This window comes from Strongyloides ratti (assembly GCF_001040885.1).
Source record: "Strongyloides ratti genome assembly S_ratti_ED321, chromosome : 2".
Classification (NCBI taxonomy): domain Eukaryota; kingdom Metazoa; phylum Nematoda; class Chromadorea; order Rhabditida; family Strongyloididae; genus Strongyloides; species Strongyloides ratti.
Window position 1 is genome coordinate 2,493,604 of NC_037308.1, and position 19,848 is coordinate 2,513,451.

Genomic DNA, 19,848 nt, shown 5'->3' on the forward strand with positions numbered 1-19,848 from the left:
AAAATTGAATTACTCACCAAATATTTGAAAAAATTTTGTATTATTAAAGTAAATTAAAGTTGATACATTGATATTAATTTAAAATAAAAAAATTATAAAAAAATATCGCACTCACTATTCTAACATTAATACAACAATAAAAAGTTCAAAGTATAACTTTGAATATGTGTTAAACATTTTTAAATTAAACTTTTATTTAGTACAAAAAAAAAAATTATAAAATTTCTATAAATATACAGCTATTATTACTGCTTATACAAATACACAATTTAACAATAGTTCAATTTAAAATTTATATTAAAGTATTCTTTTAATATAATTTCATAACTTGATAAAAAGCACATTTAAAAACAAACTTCAGCTGTATATACATTTCAATATAAAAAAAATAGAAAAATTTTAAATAGTTTATTTTTTAAGAATAATATATTCACGGAAGTGTGGGATGTATAATGTTTGTAAATATGATCATATGTAACAAAACTTCTTATTCACTTTCAATTAATTATAAATATACTTTCTTTAAAATTTTTAAAAAGTAAATTAAATAATAAAAAAATATTCAAATTAATTTATATTTTATAATTATATATAAAAACAAATTATATTTATTAAAATATTATTAATAAACTTTTAAATAAAAAAAAATATAAGATATAATGTCAAAGAAGATTATATGAAATTGTAAATGTATTGATGCTATTTATTTTTTATTTTAAATAAGAAAAATTAATCAAGACAATAAGATAAATTAGACTAAAGGATAACCAATATATATAAACTGTATTTATCCAATTTTGAAGCAATATTATATTTAAAAATCAATGATTTTATTGAAATTTATATACATAAATACTAATAAACGAAACTTTTTGTATAGAAACAATTTATCATAAATAAAAATAGAATAAATATCCATTAGTTTCATAATCTTTTAAAAGTTAGAAACATAATAACAAAATAATATATTTCAAATTATTAAAATATGTTTAAAATGAATTTCAATTTTCAAATTTAGATAAAAAAACCTATACTCAAATTACGTTTTAGAGTTGCCGATAATGTTCAAACATCAATCTACTTAATTTAATACAAAAATTAAAAAAATTTATTAAATGATAAGTAGAATACATACAAAATCTTATTATAATTATTAAAAAAAAGATATATATTTCATATTTAATATTAGTAAATAAAAATAAAATATTACACTATGATTATTTAAACTTTAAAAAACAAAGACTTTATTACAAAAATTTATATGTATATTTAGTAATATACTTTCTAAACTTTCAAATTTACTATTTTTATGAAATTACTAATGATACAACTCATTAAAATATTCTCTCAAAAAATTTTGCTTTTGTATGAATAGATTTCATATTAATTATAATTTTTTATTATTATAATAAGAATTATTGTAAAAATTAAAAAAAAAAACCGAATAAATAAATCTGATTCATACATTTCTTAATATAAAGAGAATAGAAGTGCAAAAATATATTCTTCTACAATATCATTAACAGATAAGATAATGGAAAGTATAAATTGATAAAGTACTCTAAAATCATTTTTTTTAATATACATTATTTAAAATATTATTTATCATAGAAATATTAAAATTTAAATTTTTATTATTATTCTGTTTCTTAAAATTATTAACCATCTAATAAACAAAAATTTTGATAAACAAAAAATGTTAATTAAAAATATAGCTATATTCTTTTATTTATCAGATTACATTATACATAAATATTAAATTAAAATAATATTAAAAAAATAATTATTCAAAAATTTATTAAAGAAAAGATATTAAAAACAAATAAAAAAAAAATTAAATTTATTCTATTTTATTTTTGTAAATATGAGATTGATTTCTCTACATTTATTAGTATATAGCTTAATTTTTAGTATATGTACCATTAAATTATCATATGCAAATACTAATGGTTGGGGAGAATATAGTTGCGATTCAAGTATACAAGAAAATAGGGTATATGTTATGGTAGATTATAATATAGTACCAAGTTCAAAAAAAGAAAATACTTTTTTTACAATAAAAGAAGATGATGCTCCTATTCATGGAGAATTTGTTGTACATTCTATTCAAAATAGTGTTAATTTAAAAATTACAAAACTTAAAAAGATTCTTATACCATTAAAAAATTTATATCACAAACAACAAAGTAGTTATGAATCTTTTGGAAATAATATTTATTTTTTAATTTGTCCAAAAAAAGCTGCTAGTAATTCACATTTTACATTTAATAAACCATATGAACAAATGCCATTAACACAAAATAAAATAGGATTTAAATGTTCATTATTAAGTTGTAATATTGGTTTATATCCACAAGGTGATCAACATATGAGTACAAGTGAAAAAATAATGAATGGTGGAGTAGTTGAACAAGGTTTATTTATTGGATTTAAAGATAATCCAACTGAAAATTTTAATTATATTCTTTTTTATGGTGGAACAAAAACAGCTGGATATGATAAAACAGTTCTCGTTGCTTGCCCATATAAAAATTGGGTATCAAGATATACTTATGCTACATTTAAACCAGATAGTTTAATTTTAGATCACTATCCAAAAATTCCAGATGATTATGATAGACATATTTTAGTACCAGCTCATAGATTAAGATATATTCCACGTCAAATAGGTGTTAAAAATAGATTAACTTTTACATGTGGTTATTTAGAACAAGACAAAAATATTACACAATCTGGTCCTATAAGAATTGGTTATGAATTTGATAAAAATGATAATTATCTTATTGATTATTTTCAAATAAAATCTGATAAATTTTATTGTGGTAACATTGATATAACAAATTATTATCTTTTTTCTTATATTTATAAAGCTGATATTCATTATTCTGATCAAGGAGAAATAGAATATATAACAAAATTAAATGAACACAAATTTTATTATAAACAAGTAATTTATGCTTATGACAAAGATTGGATTTTAAATAAATTTAAAAATAATAAGGAAAAATTTTTTGATAATGATTATGACTTACCAATATTTGAAACTAAATGTGTTGCCAAACATGGAACTGAAGTTGGTAAATTAGGATTAACAGTTGATAAAATACCTCAATATCCAAAATATAAAGTTGTTAAAAAAGATGATCCTGAAAAAGAAACATATACAATTGATTTAGATGCAAATAAAGACAAAGAAATATCTTGTAAAGTCATTTTATTTAAAAATAAAGATCCCCGTTATTCAGATTTTTATGAAAAAGCATTTTCTACACGTATACAAAAAATTTTAGATGTTAATGATCAAACATATTCTGGTGAACTTGTTAAAAGTATAAAAATTACAGGAGATCCAAATAAAGATATTGGAAAATATAAATGTATTCTATATAATGTAACTATTCTTGATATAGTTGATAGTGAATTTTATGTGTTAGCAAAAAGCTTATCTAATCAAACAACAACAGTAGATGAATCAATGTCAAATAAGGATATGTATAAATGTGATTTAGTAGACAAGAATAAACAATTTTTGATTAAAATGACTGTTACAATACCAAACAAAAAACCAATATTTTTTGAAAGAGATACTAAAATTATTAATTATATTAATAAAAATTTTAAAGAAAGATTTGATCATGTTGTATATCATCCAGATGATGAAAAAGACTATAGAACAGATACAAATGTCAAATGTATCTACCTTGATCCTAATACCAAAAAAGAAACAGAGGTTCAAAAAAATATTAAAGTTGCTGAAAAAAAAAAAAAAAAAGAAACTAAAGGTTTAAGTAAAACAGTAATTATATCAATAATTTGTGGTTCTATCTTTGCTGTAATAGTTTTAATTGGTGTAGTAATATGTTTGATTGTAGTAAAAAAAAATGAAAAGAAAAAACAAATGTTGATATCTCAAAATTCGGGTACATCATCAATGTCTAAATCACATTCATCTGTACGTGGAAGTTCTAAATCAAAGAGTAAAAGAACAAAGGGTAATTCAAGGAAAAAATCACGAACTAAATCAAAAAGTGTTGTATCCAAAAATTGTAAATCTTAAATGAATAAGTAAAATAAATTACAATTAGCTTTAAATATATAATTGTAGAAAATTTATTTATAAAAATCTTATATTATGATCATTGTTTGAAATGATTTTAAAGCCTATCATTTTAAATAAAAGTCTTGAAATATGAATATTTTATTTATTTAAACGCATACTTTTGTTTGTAATTTTTTAGTTTAATTAAATAAAAAACTTATTTTTAAGTTATAATAATAATATTAAATTTATAAATTATAGCACTAACCTGTTTATTAACATTATAAAAAGTATTGTATAATTTTATCAACAAAAAAAAATAACATATGAAATAAGATCATATTTAATTCAACATTAAATTGTACAAAAAAAAATAAAGAATAAGATTTAAATAAAATTTTTATAATATATAGCATTACTTTTAAAAATTACTTCATAAAAATAACATTTTTTTGAAAAAATAAATAATAAATAATGAAATTATTTTTTTTATAACTATAATTTATTATTTTCTATAAATAATATAAATTCCCATTGTATCTCATTCTTTAATTTTTTGAATAGTTTGAATCTTAACACAATATATTATCAAACCATGCCAAAAATCTAGTTAGTTAGATAAATTAAAATATCTTATTTTTCTATATAAATTTTATCTAAACATCAACTTTTGATAAGAAATTACACATATACTATGTAAAATAATTTAATTTAGTTTCATAGAATAAAAAACTTTTTAAAAAAAAAAAGTTAATTCAGTTAAATTATTATGTAAAATAACTTTGTAAAATGAAAAAAAAATTTATCTTAATGAAATCAACAACAAAAAAAAATATTTAAAAAATTTTAATAATATATTAAAAAATTTAAATAATAATTTTTTATAAATATATAATCAAAATTTTAAATTGTATATTAAAATAATTTATCATGTCAATAAGTATAACTCAAGACACAAATCCAACTACTATATCAACAATAACAAAAGAAGTTAATCATAGTAAAGAAATATTGAATAAATTATACATTGATTATAAACTTCAAAATGAATTTTCTTGTGATATAAAAATTATTATTAATAAGAATGAATCTATTTTAACTCATAAAATACTTCTCCAAGCTCATTCTCTTTATTTTAGAAGAAATCTTAGCAAGAATCAAAAAATTGTAGAGTTAAATGATTTAAGATATAATTTGAAATTAATAAAACTTATGTTAAAATATTTTTATAAGGGAACAGTTAATATAAATTTGAAAAAATATTTTAAGAATTTTAAGTATATGACTAAGAAATTGGAAATTAATAATTTGTATAATAAATTATCAGAAATTAAAATTGAATCAAATACTAATTATAGTAATGATAACAAAAAATCTAAAAAAACAATCAAAAGTGAAAAAAGTGAAAGTAGTAAATCTAAAATAAAGTCAAGGAAAAGTTTACGAAAAAAGAATACTTCAAGTAAAAATATCTCTTTACCAATGAAAAAAAGTATTAAAAAAAGTAATGAATCTTCATATGAAAGTGAAATTAAATCTTCTCCTTCAAGAAAAAAATCATTAACTAAATCTAGAAAAAATAAATATCAACAGACATATTCTCCTGTAAAAGATAATGTTGGAAATGTACATATAATGATGAATGATTTAAAGAAAACTAGGAAACATAAAATCAAAACATGTTCTTAAAATATAATAAACCAACATTTTTTATGAATAATTTTAACTTTTTTACATTATTAAATTAAACTAATCAATCAAAAAATTTTATTGTAATTTGTACAATAAAATTACTTTTTTTTTTTTACTAACAATAAAATTTGATAATTTATTTTCAATTCTTCTTTTAATGTAAACAAAATTTAACTTTTAATAATATGTTTTTCAATATAATGTAACAATATTAGCATAAAAAATGTAATAAACATTATTTATATGTTATTGATAACAATACAAAAAGGATTGTCTTTCTTTATACCTTATATAAATATATATTGTATATAAGAAATCTAAGATGTATAAAAAAAATCAATATAAATATTTTTATTAAATATGATATTACTAAGATACAATTTGTTAATAATATTTTTATCTAATTTTTGTGTAATATTTTCATTATATTGTTTTGATGGATATGGTGACATAAATAATATAGGAATAATTAGATGCTCATCACAATATTGTGTTTCTGGAGTTCTTGAAGATGGTACTAAATATCATACATGTCCATCAAATTCTTATTGTTCATGGGTTTGTTATATATTTTAATTTATTTATTATAAAAAAAAAAAAACTTTTTTTTTCAGGGATCTGGATGTAGAAGAACAAAAGATGCTGCTGAAATTTTCGCTTGTTGTTGTTCAACAAATTACTGCAATAGTGGAAATAAAAATTATCCTTTAATATATTTAACTTTTATTGTATTTTTCTTACTATACTTTTTAACATAATAATTCAATTACAATTTTATCTATTTTTTAAAAAAAATTCTTTATTTTTAATTTTAATTTTTAATAATTTTGTTTTCATAATAATATTATAAAATCTTATAACATAGAAATTTACAAATATTAAATAAATTTGAAATATTAATATCTCAGTATCATTTATTGTTAATGTAAAAAAAAATATTTTATTGAAAATTTATTTAATTTAAAATTGTTGTATAAAAATGTGTTATGATTAATAAAAATGTTTCTAAAAAATTATACTATTTCAATTGTTATTTTTTATCATATATTTAGTGTTACGACTTATTTTGGTTTGAAAATTTTGGAAAATAATTTTTTCATATGTTTATTTCTTTTACTATCTTCAACTACAGTTTTAGTAATATTCACACTAGTTTTCATATTATGTAAATGTTTTTCTGATGAAGTTTTAGTAATTTTATTAGTTGGTTCATTAGATTGATTACTAACTGAGTTTTTATTTAATTTTCCTAGTAATTTTTTACCATAGTTTTTTGTTAATCCTTTTCCATTGTTATCAAAAGTTTGTTTTTCATTGTTTCTTGGTGATATAATTTTATCTTCATCTTTTGATTTAATTTTATTTGTAATTAAACATGTTCCTGGTGGTACATATGTTTTATTATATATTGTTGGAATATTATTGTTAGCACGAAATATTCCAGCAATACGTACATATTCTGTATCATTTAACATTTTACTATTTGAATCATTTAATAAATATTTTTTTATATAATATTCATATTTCTCTTTAATAACATTATAAAGTTTTTCTGTATGATCTTTTAAATAGACATATTTATCAATTATACATACTATTTCTGCAAGATCTTCTGGTGTGTTATAATAAAATGAACATTCAGGTGATCTTAAAGCTTCCTTTTTTTGTTTTATCATTTTTTCATCACTATGAAGATGTTCCCAGGGTAATCTATGTTCATATAATTCAATTAAAATATAAAAAAGACTTTCATAATCATTAATTTGACTACGATTTCTAGAAGTATGATTTATGGCTGCACAATATTTTAAATTACATGCACTACCTTCACTTCTTTGTTTTGAAATATTAATTATTTCAGAAGAATTATTTGATGTATTACTAATTGTATTAATATTTTCAAAATATTTATCATCTAAAAAAGATTTTTCATAATCACCTAGTATTATTTTTTCAATACATAATAAACGACAATTAGAATCATTTTTACATTTATCTTGTTGTTTATACCAAAATGATGAAGTTTTTAAATATCCATGTACAATATCACAATTATCAAGAAAATTGATAGCATCAATTGCAGGAATTAAAAATGTATCAGGATTATATACTCTTGGTCCATGCCAATTAATTAATTCAGATAAATTATTCCAACCACCTGCCATAATTAAAAATGGACTTTTGTAATTTTTACAAATTCCAGTACTTATAAAATTTAATAAATAATTTGATGAGTTATTTTTACTTTTTAAAATATTTATTAATGAATTAGTTAATAATAAACTATTTGTTGATATGTATTTAATAAGAACTTCTTTTTTTGTTTTATCTTCTATTCCATTGTATGCATAATTAAATATTCCTAATCGTATTGCATATTGAATATTGTATTTTGTAGATTTATTTTCTTCCATCACTTCAAATGGTTTATTAATATAAATATCAGGAATTATTTCACCTATTGTTTGCCCCACCATGATTAAATAATTTTTTGAATTAAGACAAAAATATATTAATCATTTTTTATATAGTAAAATTATTTAACATTTTATTTGAATATTCGTTAATAAAATCAAAGATTGATTCTTTTAATAGTTGAAATTTAAGTAAAATATATTATATTTTATATAAAATTTATACTAGGAGTAGTTTAAGAATCATATCATTTTTTAAAAAAAAATCTAAATAATATTAATTTAAAAATATATAAAATATGCATTTTATTTAAATTTCAAATTAACTTTTAGTTAATTTAATGTTTCTAATTATTGAAAAATTCTACGTAACATATTTCTTTATTATTACCTTCCATATTATTTTTTCAATTAAATCATTAACTATAGTTGAATGGATATACAAATCAAAAATATCTATCTTTGCTTCATTTTTTAATAGAATTGTTTTATTTGTTTAATTGCACATTATTTATGATTAAAGTTATAGATTTTACAAAAGTTTTTATAAATATATTTTCTAATACAAATTTTAAATCAGAGTTTAAGCATTATTATTTCTCAAAAAGTGTACTTGTTATAATGAAAAAAAAAACTAGACATACAAATAAACACAAAGTTTCATTTAATAAAAATACAAAATGAAAAATAATTTTTAAAGAATATTAAGTTTTCTTAATTAACATTTATACATATTTACAAGTAAGGATATTTACATTTAGCATTAAATAAAAAGATTCAAATTCATTCATGAGATAGATAAAGTTTGTTATATAAGAATTATTTATAATTTATTCATAATCATTAAAAATCTCTAAATTTGAAGTAACTGCCATTATAGAAATAAATAATTTCTTTATTATATTATTTCAAGTAGCTTTAAAGTATTAACTATTGATTTTTAAACGTAAGATAGTTATTAAATTGATATCAATAATGTTTATTAATATCTCATCAAAAAAGTTAAAATCATCTTAACAAAAGCAGTAAATCTTTCAAGAATCATAATTACACCAAAAGTAAGACTTTTATTCTTTCTTTCATTAAAATATTTAACAATAATTGAAATAAATTTATGACATAGAAGGTTTTTTAATTATGGATAACATATAAATTCATCAACAAAATAATTATATAAATACAAATAAGTTATCAATGAAATTATTAAAATTAATATTAAGTGTATCAAAAGTAACATTGAATACATTTATTAGAACTGGAGTATGTAATATATTCAATAATAATTTTTATCAGGTTTTCACATAAATCATGATTCATTGGAGCTAGATAATTATTCATAATAATCTAAAATATAATTAAAAAAAAAATATTTTTTAAGTACAAATAATTTAAAGTTGTTAAAAAAACTTTTTATTTTTAAAAATAAAAGAATAGAAATTTTTTTATTTTAAACAAATGAATCTAAAGAATGTTTATTCGATAGTTATATACCCAAACTAATTAATAAAAGATAAAGAATAACATTAAACTATATTTTATAAACGGACCATTACTTTTAATTGATAAAAAAAAAACTTTATATATTATATTAGACACTAAACATTTACCAGATATATAAAATCAGATAAACAAATTAAAAAGCATGATACTATATAATTAACATTATATTCAACTAAATAATATGTACCATGCTTTTTAAAACACAATTTATTAAATATTATAACTTGTGTGATAAAGTAATTAAAAAGTATTTAACACCATATTTAACAGTAAAGTAAACCTTATTATCAAACTTTAATTCTAAATTAGATACACAATGATAACTAATAACATCAGTTCTAATATTTTTATAATCTACTAAATAATTAATAATTTAAACTTTTTCTTCCAATATGAATGAATTTGTGTCAATTCTTTAAATAGTTGTTAAAAAGAAAAAAGTTAATATTTGATAACTTATGCTATTTTCTTGTCTAATAAATAATACTTTATTGACAAATATAATTATTCTTTAAAAATTAATAATGTACTTAAAAAAACAAATTAAAAAAATTTTAATTTTGTAACATAAGATTACTATAATATTTAATATGATAGATTTAAAAAAAAATACCATGTTTGGATTTTCAACTTTTATTTTTTTGTAAAAATTCGATATTTGTTGTATCGTCTATATTTTATTATATGTTTCCTCTAGGATTATTTAAAAATTCTTATTGAAGAATCATAAGCCATGTTATTTATAGAAACTATTGCTTCTTCATGTGTATAAGTTGTCCTTTTTATTACAATTTATATGGTATAGTCGATAATCTAGAAAATTTTCAGCCAAATTTTATATCTCTGAAAAAAATAATGTTACAGCTATGAAAATTAATATTCTAGACCTACTTTTAAATAGAAATCGAATAAAACTAGTCCCATATTCATAGGACAAATATTCGCTAAGATACTGAAAAATCGGGAACAATGAATATTTTAGAAAAATTTCCGCCTTTGTTCATATCTCGCTTCAAAATCATGATAAATAAAATCAGATTTCTGCAATCGTCTTCTAATGAGTTTTCATATAGGGTCTACCTCCAAAATTTTTTTATATCTCTAACCACTTTCGAGATAAAAAAAAATGGTGACAATGGATTACGCGCGAAAAAGTACCAAACATAGTATTTCAAGAACGGTTGAAAATTTAAAAATCTTTTCAACGTAGAGTATACCTTAAATTACAAAAGAAGCACAGCGCATCAAATTTCATGGACCTGTGACTTCATTAACATGAGTTATCACTAAATTCTTATAACTTTTTTTAAAATATATTTCTTATCATAACTTTATTTTTTGAAGTCCTATTAAGATGTAAATAAGCTTAATGAATTTCTCGTAAAAAATTGATCTAGAATAAAGTATTTATTTTTAAAATTTACAATAATATCATAAAAATCAAGATTTAAAAAAAATATTCCCCTATTTCGCCCTCAACTTTGTTTGCTTATAACTCCGAAAGTTTCAATTTTTGAATATTGTTGATTATATTCAAAATTCATCCCATTTCAAGGGCTATCGAATGACTATAGTTGCATATTCAAATTCCAAAAAAAGTTGTTATTTTTTGGTCACATTTTTAGAGGTAAAGTCAGAAATCTAGAAAATTTTCAGCCATTTTTTATATCTCTGAAAATAATAACGTTATAGCTCTGAAAATTAATTTTCTAGACCTACTTTTGAATAGAAATCGAATGAAACTAATCCCATATTAATAGGATGAATATTTGCTAAGATGCTAAAAAGTCGGGAACAATGAATATTTTTGAAAAATTTCCCCCTTTGGTCATATCTCGCTTCAAAATCAAGATAAACGAAATCAGATTTCTGCAATCGTCTTCAAATGAGTTTTTAAATGGGGTCCACATTCAAAATTTTTTTATACCTTTAACCGCTTTCGAGATATAAAAAAATGGTGACAATGGATTACGCGCGAAAAAGTACCAAATTTCATATCTCAAGAACGGTTGAAAATTAAAAAATGCTTTCAACGTAGAGTATACCTTAAATTACAAAAGAAGCACAGCGCATCAAATTTCATGGACCTGTGACTTCCTTAACATGAGTTATCACTAGATTCTTAAAAAATTTTTCCAAGCATACCTCTTATCATATCTTCATTTCTAGAAGTCTTATGAAGATGTGAATAGGCTGAATGAATTTCTCGTAAAAAACTGATGTAGAAAAAAGTATTTGTTTTTAAAATTTACAATATTATCATGGAAGTCGAGATTTAAAAAAAATATTCCACAATTTCGCTCCTCATCTTTGAATCCTTATAACTCCTGAAGTTTCAATTTTCAAATATTGTTGATTATATTCAAAATTCATCCTGTCTCAAGGGCTATCGAATGAATATAGTATCATATTTAATTTCCAAAAAAAGTTATTTTTTTATAATTACTTATTTTTCTTTATTTATTTGTTGTTTTAGTATAGAAAATTTTATTAATCAACATTGTATTTTTAAAAAAAATTATACATATGTATAATATTCAAATATTCAAAAAAAAAATTGAGCACGTCAGTGACTCTTAAATTAAGCCTAAAACACAAATGGGTAAGAAAATTTTTTGAAGAACAAAATATTTTCGATTCACATTCAACTAAAAAATTTAGAACTTATGTTGGATAAATTTCAAAAAACCAAAAAAATGGTTTATTATCAGATATTTTTAAAAAACCTTACTGTTTAAAAAAAATATATTAGTAATTTATTTTTTTTAATATTTCATTTCTGAATAATTTATATTTAGTTGAAAATTATTATTTCACATATAATTTGTATTAAATTGTAAATATTTCCAACTATTAAAATGAAGTTTTCCATAGTCTTTTTTTATGTTTATGATATCTTGATAATTGAAAAAGTATGATAAAAAATTTAACAAAGTTTTAAAACATCTTAAATTTTTTCATTTATTTAAATAATTATACAAAGTTTTACATATTTTTTAAAATTGAATTTACATATATTATCATTACAAAATATTCGTTAACAATATTCTTTTCTTGAATTTATTTTTTAATTAAAACCAACAATTCCTTCTCAAAATTATTTTTTATTTTTTAAAAACTTCATTTTGTAATATATATTCTTAAACTTGGAAATTAAACTTCTCAAAAAAACTTTAAAATGACAATAAATTTTTTCAAGTTTATATCTCAAGAACAAAATTTTCAATTATAACGATACTTGCTTTATTTTTAAGAACAAAAAAAATTATACAATTCATCTTTTTATTATAATATTAAAAAAATATTAGCTTTACAAAAAATTAACACCAAAACTTTTCTCCAACTTTTTTTTATTCTTAAATTAAAATTCCATTTGATATTACCATTTTGGAGACAATTTTAATTTTAAATTACTTGCTATACTATCTATATAAAAAAAAAACTTAATTATTTGGAAAAATGATTGTACTTTTAATTATTAGTGTATCTTTCTTCATCATAAAAAAGTTTATTAAAAATTAAATAATTAAAAAAAAATTTTTTTTAATTAATTCCTTACTTTTATATATTTAAGGATATATACATATATAATAATTAAATAAAAAATCATTAATATATATTTTTTTAAAAATTTATAAATAAAAGGAATAAGTAATAGTTAATTTTTATTTGTTATTTTTGCCATAAAAATTCACTTAACGAAAATATAGCAAAAAAAAACATCGTTAAAATTTTATAATGCTATAAGAAATATAATAGTACAAATTTATAATAATATTTAACTATTATATTTTAGTAGATCGAGAAAAATGTATTCAATAAGACCATAATCAGATGAAATATAATAAGTTTAAGAATAAGAAAACACCGATACAACGTTATATATAAAACGGAATTTTATTATTAATTTTTAGCATACATTTCAGTCCATTTTCTAGCTGTATTAATTGCTTCAGCTTCTTCTGTCTTCCACTGTTCAGCAACATCTGTAGCTAAAGGATCATCAGGATTTGGAGCCGATAACAATGCTTGAATACTCAGTAAGACAGTACGAATTTGAAGAGCTGGTGACCATTTGTCTAAAATATATAGATTAATAATATACAATTCATTATATATAAATAATAATTACCTTTTAAGATATCAAGACAAATTCTTCCCAATTTATCAATATTTGGATGATAGATTTTTGTCATAAATCTTACTTTAGGAGCTGCCATTGGATATTCTTCAGGAAGAAATAATTCTAATTTAAATGTTCCACCTTGGAAAGGACTGTCTTCAGGACCATCAATAGTTACATGGAAATAACGAGCATTATTTTCATCTGGTATAGCTGTAATACCTTGAACAGGTTCAGAAAGAAGTCTTTCTGTCTCTTTTAAAATTCTTCTGGGTAATGTACTCATAATTGAAATTAAACTTTTACTATAAATTTAGCATATAAATAATTTTATTAAAAAATATGTATTTCATAAAAAAAACAATAATTAACATTATAACACGTTTACAAAATATTTTAATAAAAGTGTAAAACAAAATTGATTACTTTATAATAAATACTAATAGTGGGAAAATTGTAACTAAGAAAAAAAAACTAAAATTTATGATAAAAATTTGTGAAAATAATAAATAAGGAAAAAAAAAACTACAATCATAAATATAAGTTATAATTATAAATAGGAACATATTTGTTCATGAAGATAAAAAAGTATGTATAATAAAAAGTACGCTCCATTAAGAATAGTAAGTAAAATTCTGTAAAAAAAAGCAATGTTATATAATGATAACAATAAACGTTGTATTTACTTACAAGCTAAGGAAATAGATGCATTTTAATAAGATGAAAATACCATTTGCCAAGAACTAGGTATACACAACATTTTCCCTAAGTTAATATTTGTAAGTTGGATAAACAAAATTCCAAAATTGTTTCTTCATAAGAATCTAAGATATCTTGGTGAATATTTCTAACATTCTACATCATGTATATTTTTATATCAACATACTTATAATATGTCATTTTAATATTTGTATTTTTTTATATAAAATCTTTGTCAGTATTATTTGACAATTATAAACGTTGATTTCTACAATAGTTTTTTCAATCCATCTTATGATTCATCATTATTATTTGTTTGTTTAACTAAACTTATTACTAAATATAAATGTCATTTTTTGTTTTTTTTTTTAACAAATATGGATTCATATAATTTTTGAATTATCAATTTATAAACAACAATCAATTTATATAAACAATCATATTTATACCTTGCCAATAACAATTTATTCATTCGTTCCATTTCAATATATATATAAGTATATATGTGTATTTATTTATATATATAAGAAGATCATCTATTCCAGTTTAGTAGTTAAACATCAATACTAAATGTTATTTTGATTTTAGTTCATTTATTTATACAAGTATAACGGTTTTTACTATTAAGTTTCTCCTTAACATTATTATAATATTAAGCATTCTTATCTTCTAACACTATAATTATGTTTGATTCAACAATTTATATATCTATGAAAAAGATTTTTTATTATAATAAACATTTTGTTTCACTTTTTTTTTTTTTACTTTTCAGACTTCTCAAACATACATACCTACACGTTATTGTATCTATCAATAAATATTTTATAATTATTTTAATTAATATTACTAATTATGCCGCCACCACCACCACCTCCATTAGCTGCACCTTCTAATAAAACTGTTCCTAAAGTAGACAGAGGTGCCTTGTTAAGTGATATACATAAAGGAATTAAGTTAAAAAAAGCAGTTACAAATGATCGATCAAATCCACTTATAGCTGGAAAAGTTGGTAATAATAGTACTACAAATACTACTACTAATACTAATAATGGCGGTAATAATGTAAATAAATCCAATGAAAGTAATCTTTCAAGTAGTAATATTCAAAGACCTATTGTTCCTTCTGGTAAAGGTTCTAATCCAACTGAACAATTAAATTCAATGTTTGCTGGTGGTTTTCCAAAAAAACCATCTGAAATGAAAAACATGTTAAATAAACCGGTATCGTAAGTTTTATATTACCATTTATTGAATCGTTTTTTTTTTTTATTCATAGGTCACCACCAGTCAATCAAGCATTATTACCTGAAGTTAAAAAATCTAATTTACCAGCTCCACCTCTTCTAAAACCTAAACCAGGTGGATTCTCTAATACAGGTACATTACAAAAAAAAAATGGATCCAATGCTTCATTAATAAAAGAGGATGGAAGTAGTAATGCACTTAGGGCAAGGCCCGGTGGTCCACCACCACCACCGCCACCAAAGAAATTCTCAGGACAATTATTTGGTACTTCTTCAGGAACTGTAACAACTTCTCAAGGAATACCTCCACCTCCAGTTCCTCCTCCAACATTTAATAGGCCTCTTCCAACCACATTGCCAAATTCAATACCACCACAATTGCCATCAAAGTCAACAAATGACTCAGGGGCAGTTTCTCCAGTTAGACCTCCTCCACCTCCACCACAAAGATTCCAAAGTATGCCACAAGTTTCGACAAGTCAATTATCATCAACTAGTGTAGAAAGTTCTAACGAACATATAGAATTAAATAATAATTCAAAAATTGAAAAACTAATAGAAGTATTTTATTCACGATTTACTTTTACACCACTTTATGAACTACCACCTCCACCTGAATTTAAAAATATCCCCAAAGAATATACAACATATAAAAAAAAAATTGTACCAAGTAAAAATTAAATTATTTAGAATTATAAATCTTTAAATATATATAATTGAGAAGATAGCAGAATAAATATTTTTTGATTTTTTTACTATAATTTTTTCTAAGATAAGAAATTGGACTTTCAATGGAAAATACTATCATTTTTTGAAAAAAAATCTATGATTACATATTGATACCACAACAGATAGTGATAATCATCATCTGCCGTAACATATTGATTTGAAATGATTTTGAAACAAAATTTGGCCAAAGAACAGAAAAATATTAAAAAAAAAGCATTTGTGTTGTTAACTTTTTTTTTATAATTAATTTTGGAACTGAACAGATATTTTTCAAATTTATTATTTTTTTAGAAAATTACTTATTAATGAAATCAAGAAATAATAGCAAGATGGTTTCTTATTATACATTAAATGTTAATAAAGTTTTCTTAAAATTAATGCAACTAAGTCAAGTATAGCATAATTGCAAACGAAAAGGTCTTCAAAAGCAATATATAAAAAATTTTATAAAAAGAACATTAACTCTAAAATCTTCTATAAAAAAATTAATGTCTAGAAACAAAATTTAAACAATATAAAAAATGGATGAAAAAAAACTTCAAAATAAAGATAACTACAATCACTACAATAGTATATAATGTAGTATGAATTCTCGTGTGGAACTATAATAATTTTTTGCAATCAAATTCTCTATTTATGAGTATTTAAAAATTAAAATTTTTCGGAATTTTTTACCTTTTATTCTTATCGTCATTTAACACATTATACAGAAATGCATTTATATATTTTGCTTTATTATTTTGTTATAATAAAATATTTTTAAGGTTTACACAATTGTTTGAAAATATTTTATTACTAACAAACAATTTTTTTTTAAATAATAATATTTGCAGATAACTTTAGTTATATATTTAAAAATAAAGTTATAAAAAAAATTCTTTTTTATGTTAATGATTTATTTTAAAATAAAATATTTTTCGTATTATGCAAATTTTTAAAAAGTTATGATATAAATTACGCTTAAAAAAATTATTTAATCTACTTAGTTTTCTATTTACAAATTAAATTCAATTTTTAAGAATAACAATAAATAAATTATTTTTAAATAATGAAAAAGAATGCAAAATAAACTTTTGTTGACAGATTATTTAAATGAGTGTTAATAACATGAAAACCCATTCAACTATAAAGTTCATCAGAAATCTCATTAAAATTATAGTCGTAAAAAAATTTCTAACCAGTTTATTACTTTTCTTAATTTTAAATAAAATAAACTTGTGAAAATGATGCTTCCTACAGTATCATTTAATAAATTTGACCATAATAAATTATCAAACTACAAATTTAAAAGTTAAAAGAAAATATAATTTTTGTAATCTTTGTGTTTTGTTAGCATTTAAAAAAAATTTCTTAATTGGAATATTTCATATCAATAAAGATATTTTGCCATTTTGTTAAAATTGTAAAAAAAATAATAACTTATATTTGATAAAAATTTTCATATTTTCAGAAACTGCTGTTCTTCTTTATAGAAAAAAAAAACTTTATTTTTAGTTGACATAAAATTTTGTCTAATATTTTTTTCCATATTATATTTTAAAAAGAAATAAAGTGTGATCTTTAATATAATAACTTAATAAAAATTAGATGAAATTGATAAAGGAAATAGAATCTTATTTATAAATATTTAATTATAAAAATTTTTTTAATCATTACAAAAAATAATATATTAATCGATATAAATTAAATAAAAAGGAAAAAAAAATAAGCTTTAAAAATTTGTATTAAATTTTATCATTTATTATTGATAAATTTACCTACCTCTACCCTCATGATTATTATTAGTGGTGTCTTATAACGATTATTTTGGATACAAAAATTGAATTATAAAATATTCTAAAATATTAAAATAATTTTTAAATTGAGTAATTTTTTTTTTTATTATTTTCTACCACAAATGTAACTTATATGAATAAGCACCATTTTTTTATTTAAAATATGTTTTTTCCAAAGTATAATTTTGTTGACAGACACCTTTCAAAAAAAAGTAGTAGATGGTTGACTAGAGTAAGTTCAAATTTAAAATGTTATCTTCTAATATACATATATATTTTTAAGGTTCCAGATGATTTTTTCATTGATAAATTTAATTTAGTTGGTATTTATGATATTCTAGGAATAAAATCACTAGAGAGAGCAGTTTCATTAATAATGAATAATACTAATGATATTGAGGAGATAGACTTTACTTCAATAGAAAAAAATGCTGTTTTCTTGTATGGTTTAGTTCATGCTCGATATATCATAACACCAGAAGGTTTAAATGACATGAAAGAAAAATTTATGAATAATGATTTTGGTAACTGTTTAAAAGTATCATGTTTGGGTCAATCATTGTTACCAATAGGTTTACATGACACACCATCACATGAGGAAGTTAAAATGTTTTGCCCAAAATGTCAAGATATTTATCATCCAGAGGTAGAGAGTGAAGATGAAATTGAAACACCATCTGAAGATGGTTCAGAAGATTCATTTTATTTGATGGAGGATAATTTTTGTGATGGAGCATTTTTTGGGACAGGTTTTCCGGAATTCTTTTTTTTTCATTTTCCTTTTTTAAGACCAAAAAATGATAAAAGTATATAAATAAATAATTATTTTATTTTAAAAATTTTTAATATATTTTTTTTTACTAATTACATCGATCATAGTCACAGCAACAAAATTTCACTGGAATTTTTTGAATTTCTGTACTGATACATTTGTTTCTGGCAGTCTTAAAATAATTGAAAATATATTTCATGATTATTACTTACAAGACATCTTAATGTAGAACATCCTGCTCTTTCACCCTTAAAAAATAAACCTGCATCAGCCGTTACATTATAACAATATCTTTTGTTACACTCAACAGTTTCTTGTGGTTTATTATTTTTCATTAATGACATTCCCTACAATCACAATACAAATGAATATTTAAATTAAAACTTTAATTTACCTTATAACATGTTAATGATACAGTTATATGTAATAAATATAATAAAAATATACAAGGAAATAATAATATATATTTTTGTAAATACATTCTATCTATAAAATTATAAAATAATAAAAGTGTTAAAAATTTAATTCAATTTAAAAATTATAGTTTAAGAAGAAAAATTTGAACGCTACAATGACTAATCTGTCTCGAGTGAAATAGCTATAATCAATTAAATAATATATTTATATCTCCTTATCACGAAGAAGTATAAACAAACATTAGCAACTCATGGTTTTTTGTTTTATTTTATTTTTTTTTTGTTAGAGAAATAAAAAAATTATTTTATAATCATTGGGTACATTCTTATTTCGTATAATAAAAACATTAAATAAATTAAATTATCATCAAACTATTAAAGTTGTCACTTTTTATTTAAACTATATAATTAATCAAGGTAAAATATATATTATTGAAAAACCAAT

The 19,848-nt window shown here is 20.3% G+C and overlaps 8 protein-coding genes across 8 annotated transcripts; 5 read left to right on the forward strand and 3 right to left on the reverse strand.

The window, feature by feature from the left end:
* Positions 1–1,864: 1,864 nt before the first annotated feature.
* On the forward strand, positions 1,865–4,057 carry SRAE_2000077600 (Hypothetical protein; the record flags this gene model as incomplete). The annotated part of the gene is made up of 1 exon (XM_024651649.1): positions 1,865–4,057. The coding sequence occupies one exon, from the start codon at positions 1,865–1,867 to the stop codon at positions 4,055–4,057; it is 2,193 nt and encodes a 730-aa protein (XP_024505306.1).
* A 912-nt stretch (positions 4,058–4,969) lies between these two features.
* On the forward strand, positions 4,970–5,728 carry SRAE_2000077700 (BTB/POZ-like domain and BTB/POZ fold domain and BTB/POZ domain-containing protein; the record flags this gene model as incomplete). Its single annotated transcript, XM_024651650.1, has 1 exon — positions 4,970–5,728. The coding sequence occupies one exon, from the start codon at positions 4,970–4,972 to the stop codon at positions 5,726–5,728; it is 759 nt and encodes a 252-aa protein (XP_024505307.1).
* A 363-nt stretch (positions 5,729–6,091) lies between these two features.
* On the forward strand, positions 6,092–6,489 carry SRAE_2000077800 (Hypothetical protein; the record flags this gene model as incomplete). The annotated part of the gene is made up of 2 exons (XM_024651652.1): positions 6,092–6,289; positions 6,346–6,489. 2 exons carry the CDS (start codon positions 6,092–6,094, stop codon positions 6,487–6,489), a joined length of 342 nt encoding a protein of 113 aa, XP_024505308.1.
* Positions 6,490–6,792: 303 nt separating this feature from the next.
* Positions 6,793–8,208, reverse strand: SRAE_2000077900 (Protein kinase-like domain-containing protein; the record flags this gene model as incomplete). The annotated part of the gene is made up of 1 exon (XM_024651653.1): positions 6,793–8,208. One exon carries the CDS (start codon positions 8,206–8,208, stop codon positions 6,793–6,795), a length of 1,416 nt encoding a protein of 471 aa, XP_024505309.1.
* Positions 8,209–13,067: 4,859 nt separating this feature from the next.
* Positions 13,068–14,054, reverse strand: SRAE_2000078000 (Ubiquitin-conjugating enzyme, E2 domain and Ubiquitin-conjugating enzyme/RWD-like domain-containing protein; the record flags this gene model as incomplete). The annotated part of the gene is made up of 3 exons (XM_024651654.1): positions 13,068–13,071; positions 13,565–13,724; positions 13,778–14,054. The coding sequence occupies 3 exons, from the start codon at positions 14,052–14,054 to the stop codon at positions 13,068–13,070; spliced, it is 441 nt and encodes a 146-aa protein (XP_024505310.1).
* A 1,265-nt stretch (positions 14,055–15,319) lies between these two features.
* Positions 15,320–16,392, forward strand: SRAE_2000078100 (WH2 domain-containing protein; the record flags this gene model as incomplete). The annotated part of the gene is made up of 2 exons (XM_024651655.1): positions 15,320–15,693; positions 15,744–16,392. The coding sequence occupies 2 exons, from the start codon at positions 15,320–15,322 to the stop codon at positions 16,390–16,392; spliced, it is 1,023 nt and encodes a 340-aa protein (XP_024505311.1).
* A 1,986-nt stretch (positions 16,393–18,378) lies between these two features.
* SRAE_2000078200 (Casein kinase II subunit beta) lies at positions 18,379–19,029 on the forward strand (the record flags this gene model as incomplete). The annotated part of the gene is made up of 2 exons (XM_024651656.1): positions 18,379–18,447; positions 18,499–19,029. 2 exons carry the CDS (start codon positions 18,379–18,381, stop codon positions 19,027–19,029), a joined length of 600 nt encoding a protein of 199 aa, XP_024505312.1.
* Positions 19,030–19,075: 46 nt separating this feature from the next.
* Positions 19,076–19,468, reverse strand: SRAE_2000078300 (Hypothetical protein; the record flags this gene model as incomplete). Its single annotated transcript, XM_024651657.1, has 3 exons — positions 19,076–19,159; positions 19,200–19,334; positions 19,382–19,468. 3 exons carry the CDS (start codon positions 19,466–19,468, stop codon positions 19,076–19,078), a joined length of 306 nt encoding a protein of 101 aa, XP_024505313.1.
* Positions 19,469–19,848: the final 380 nt, after the last annotated feature.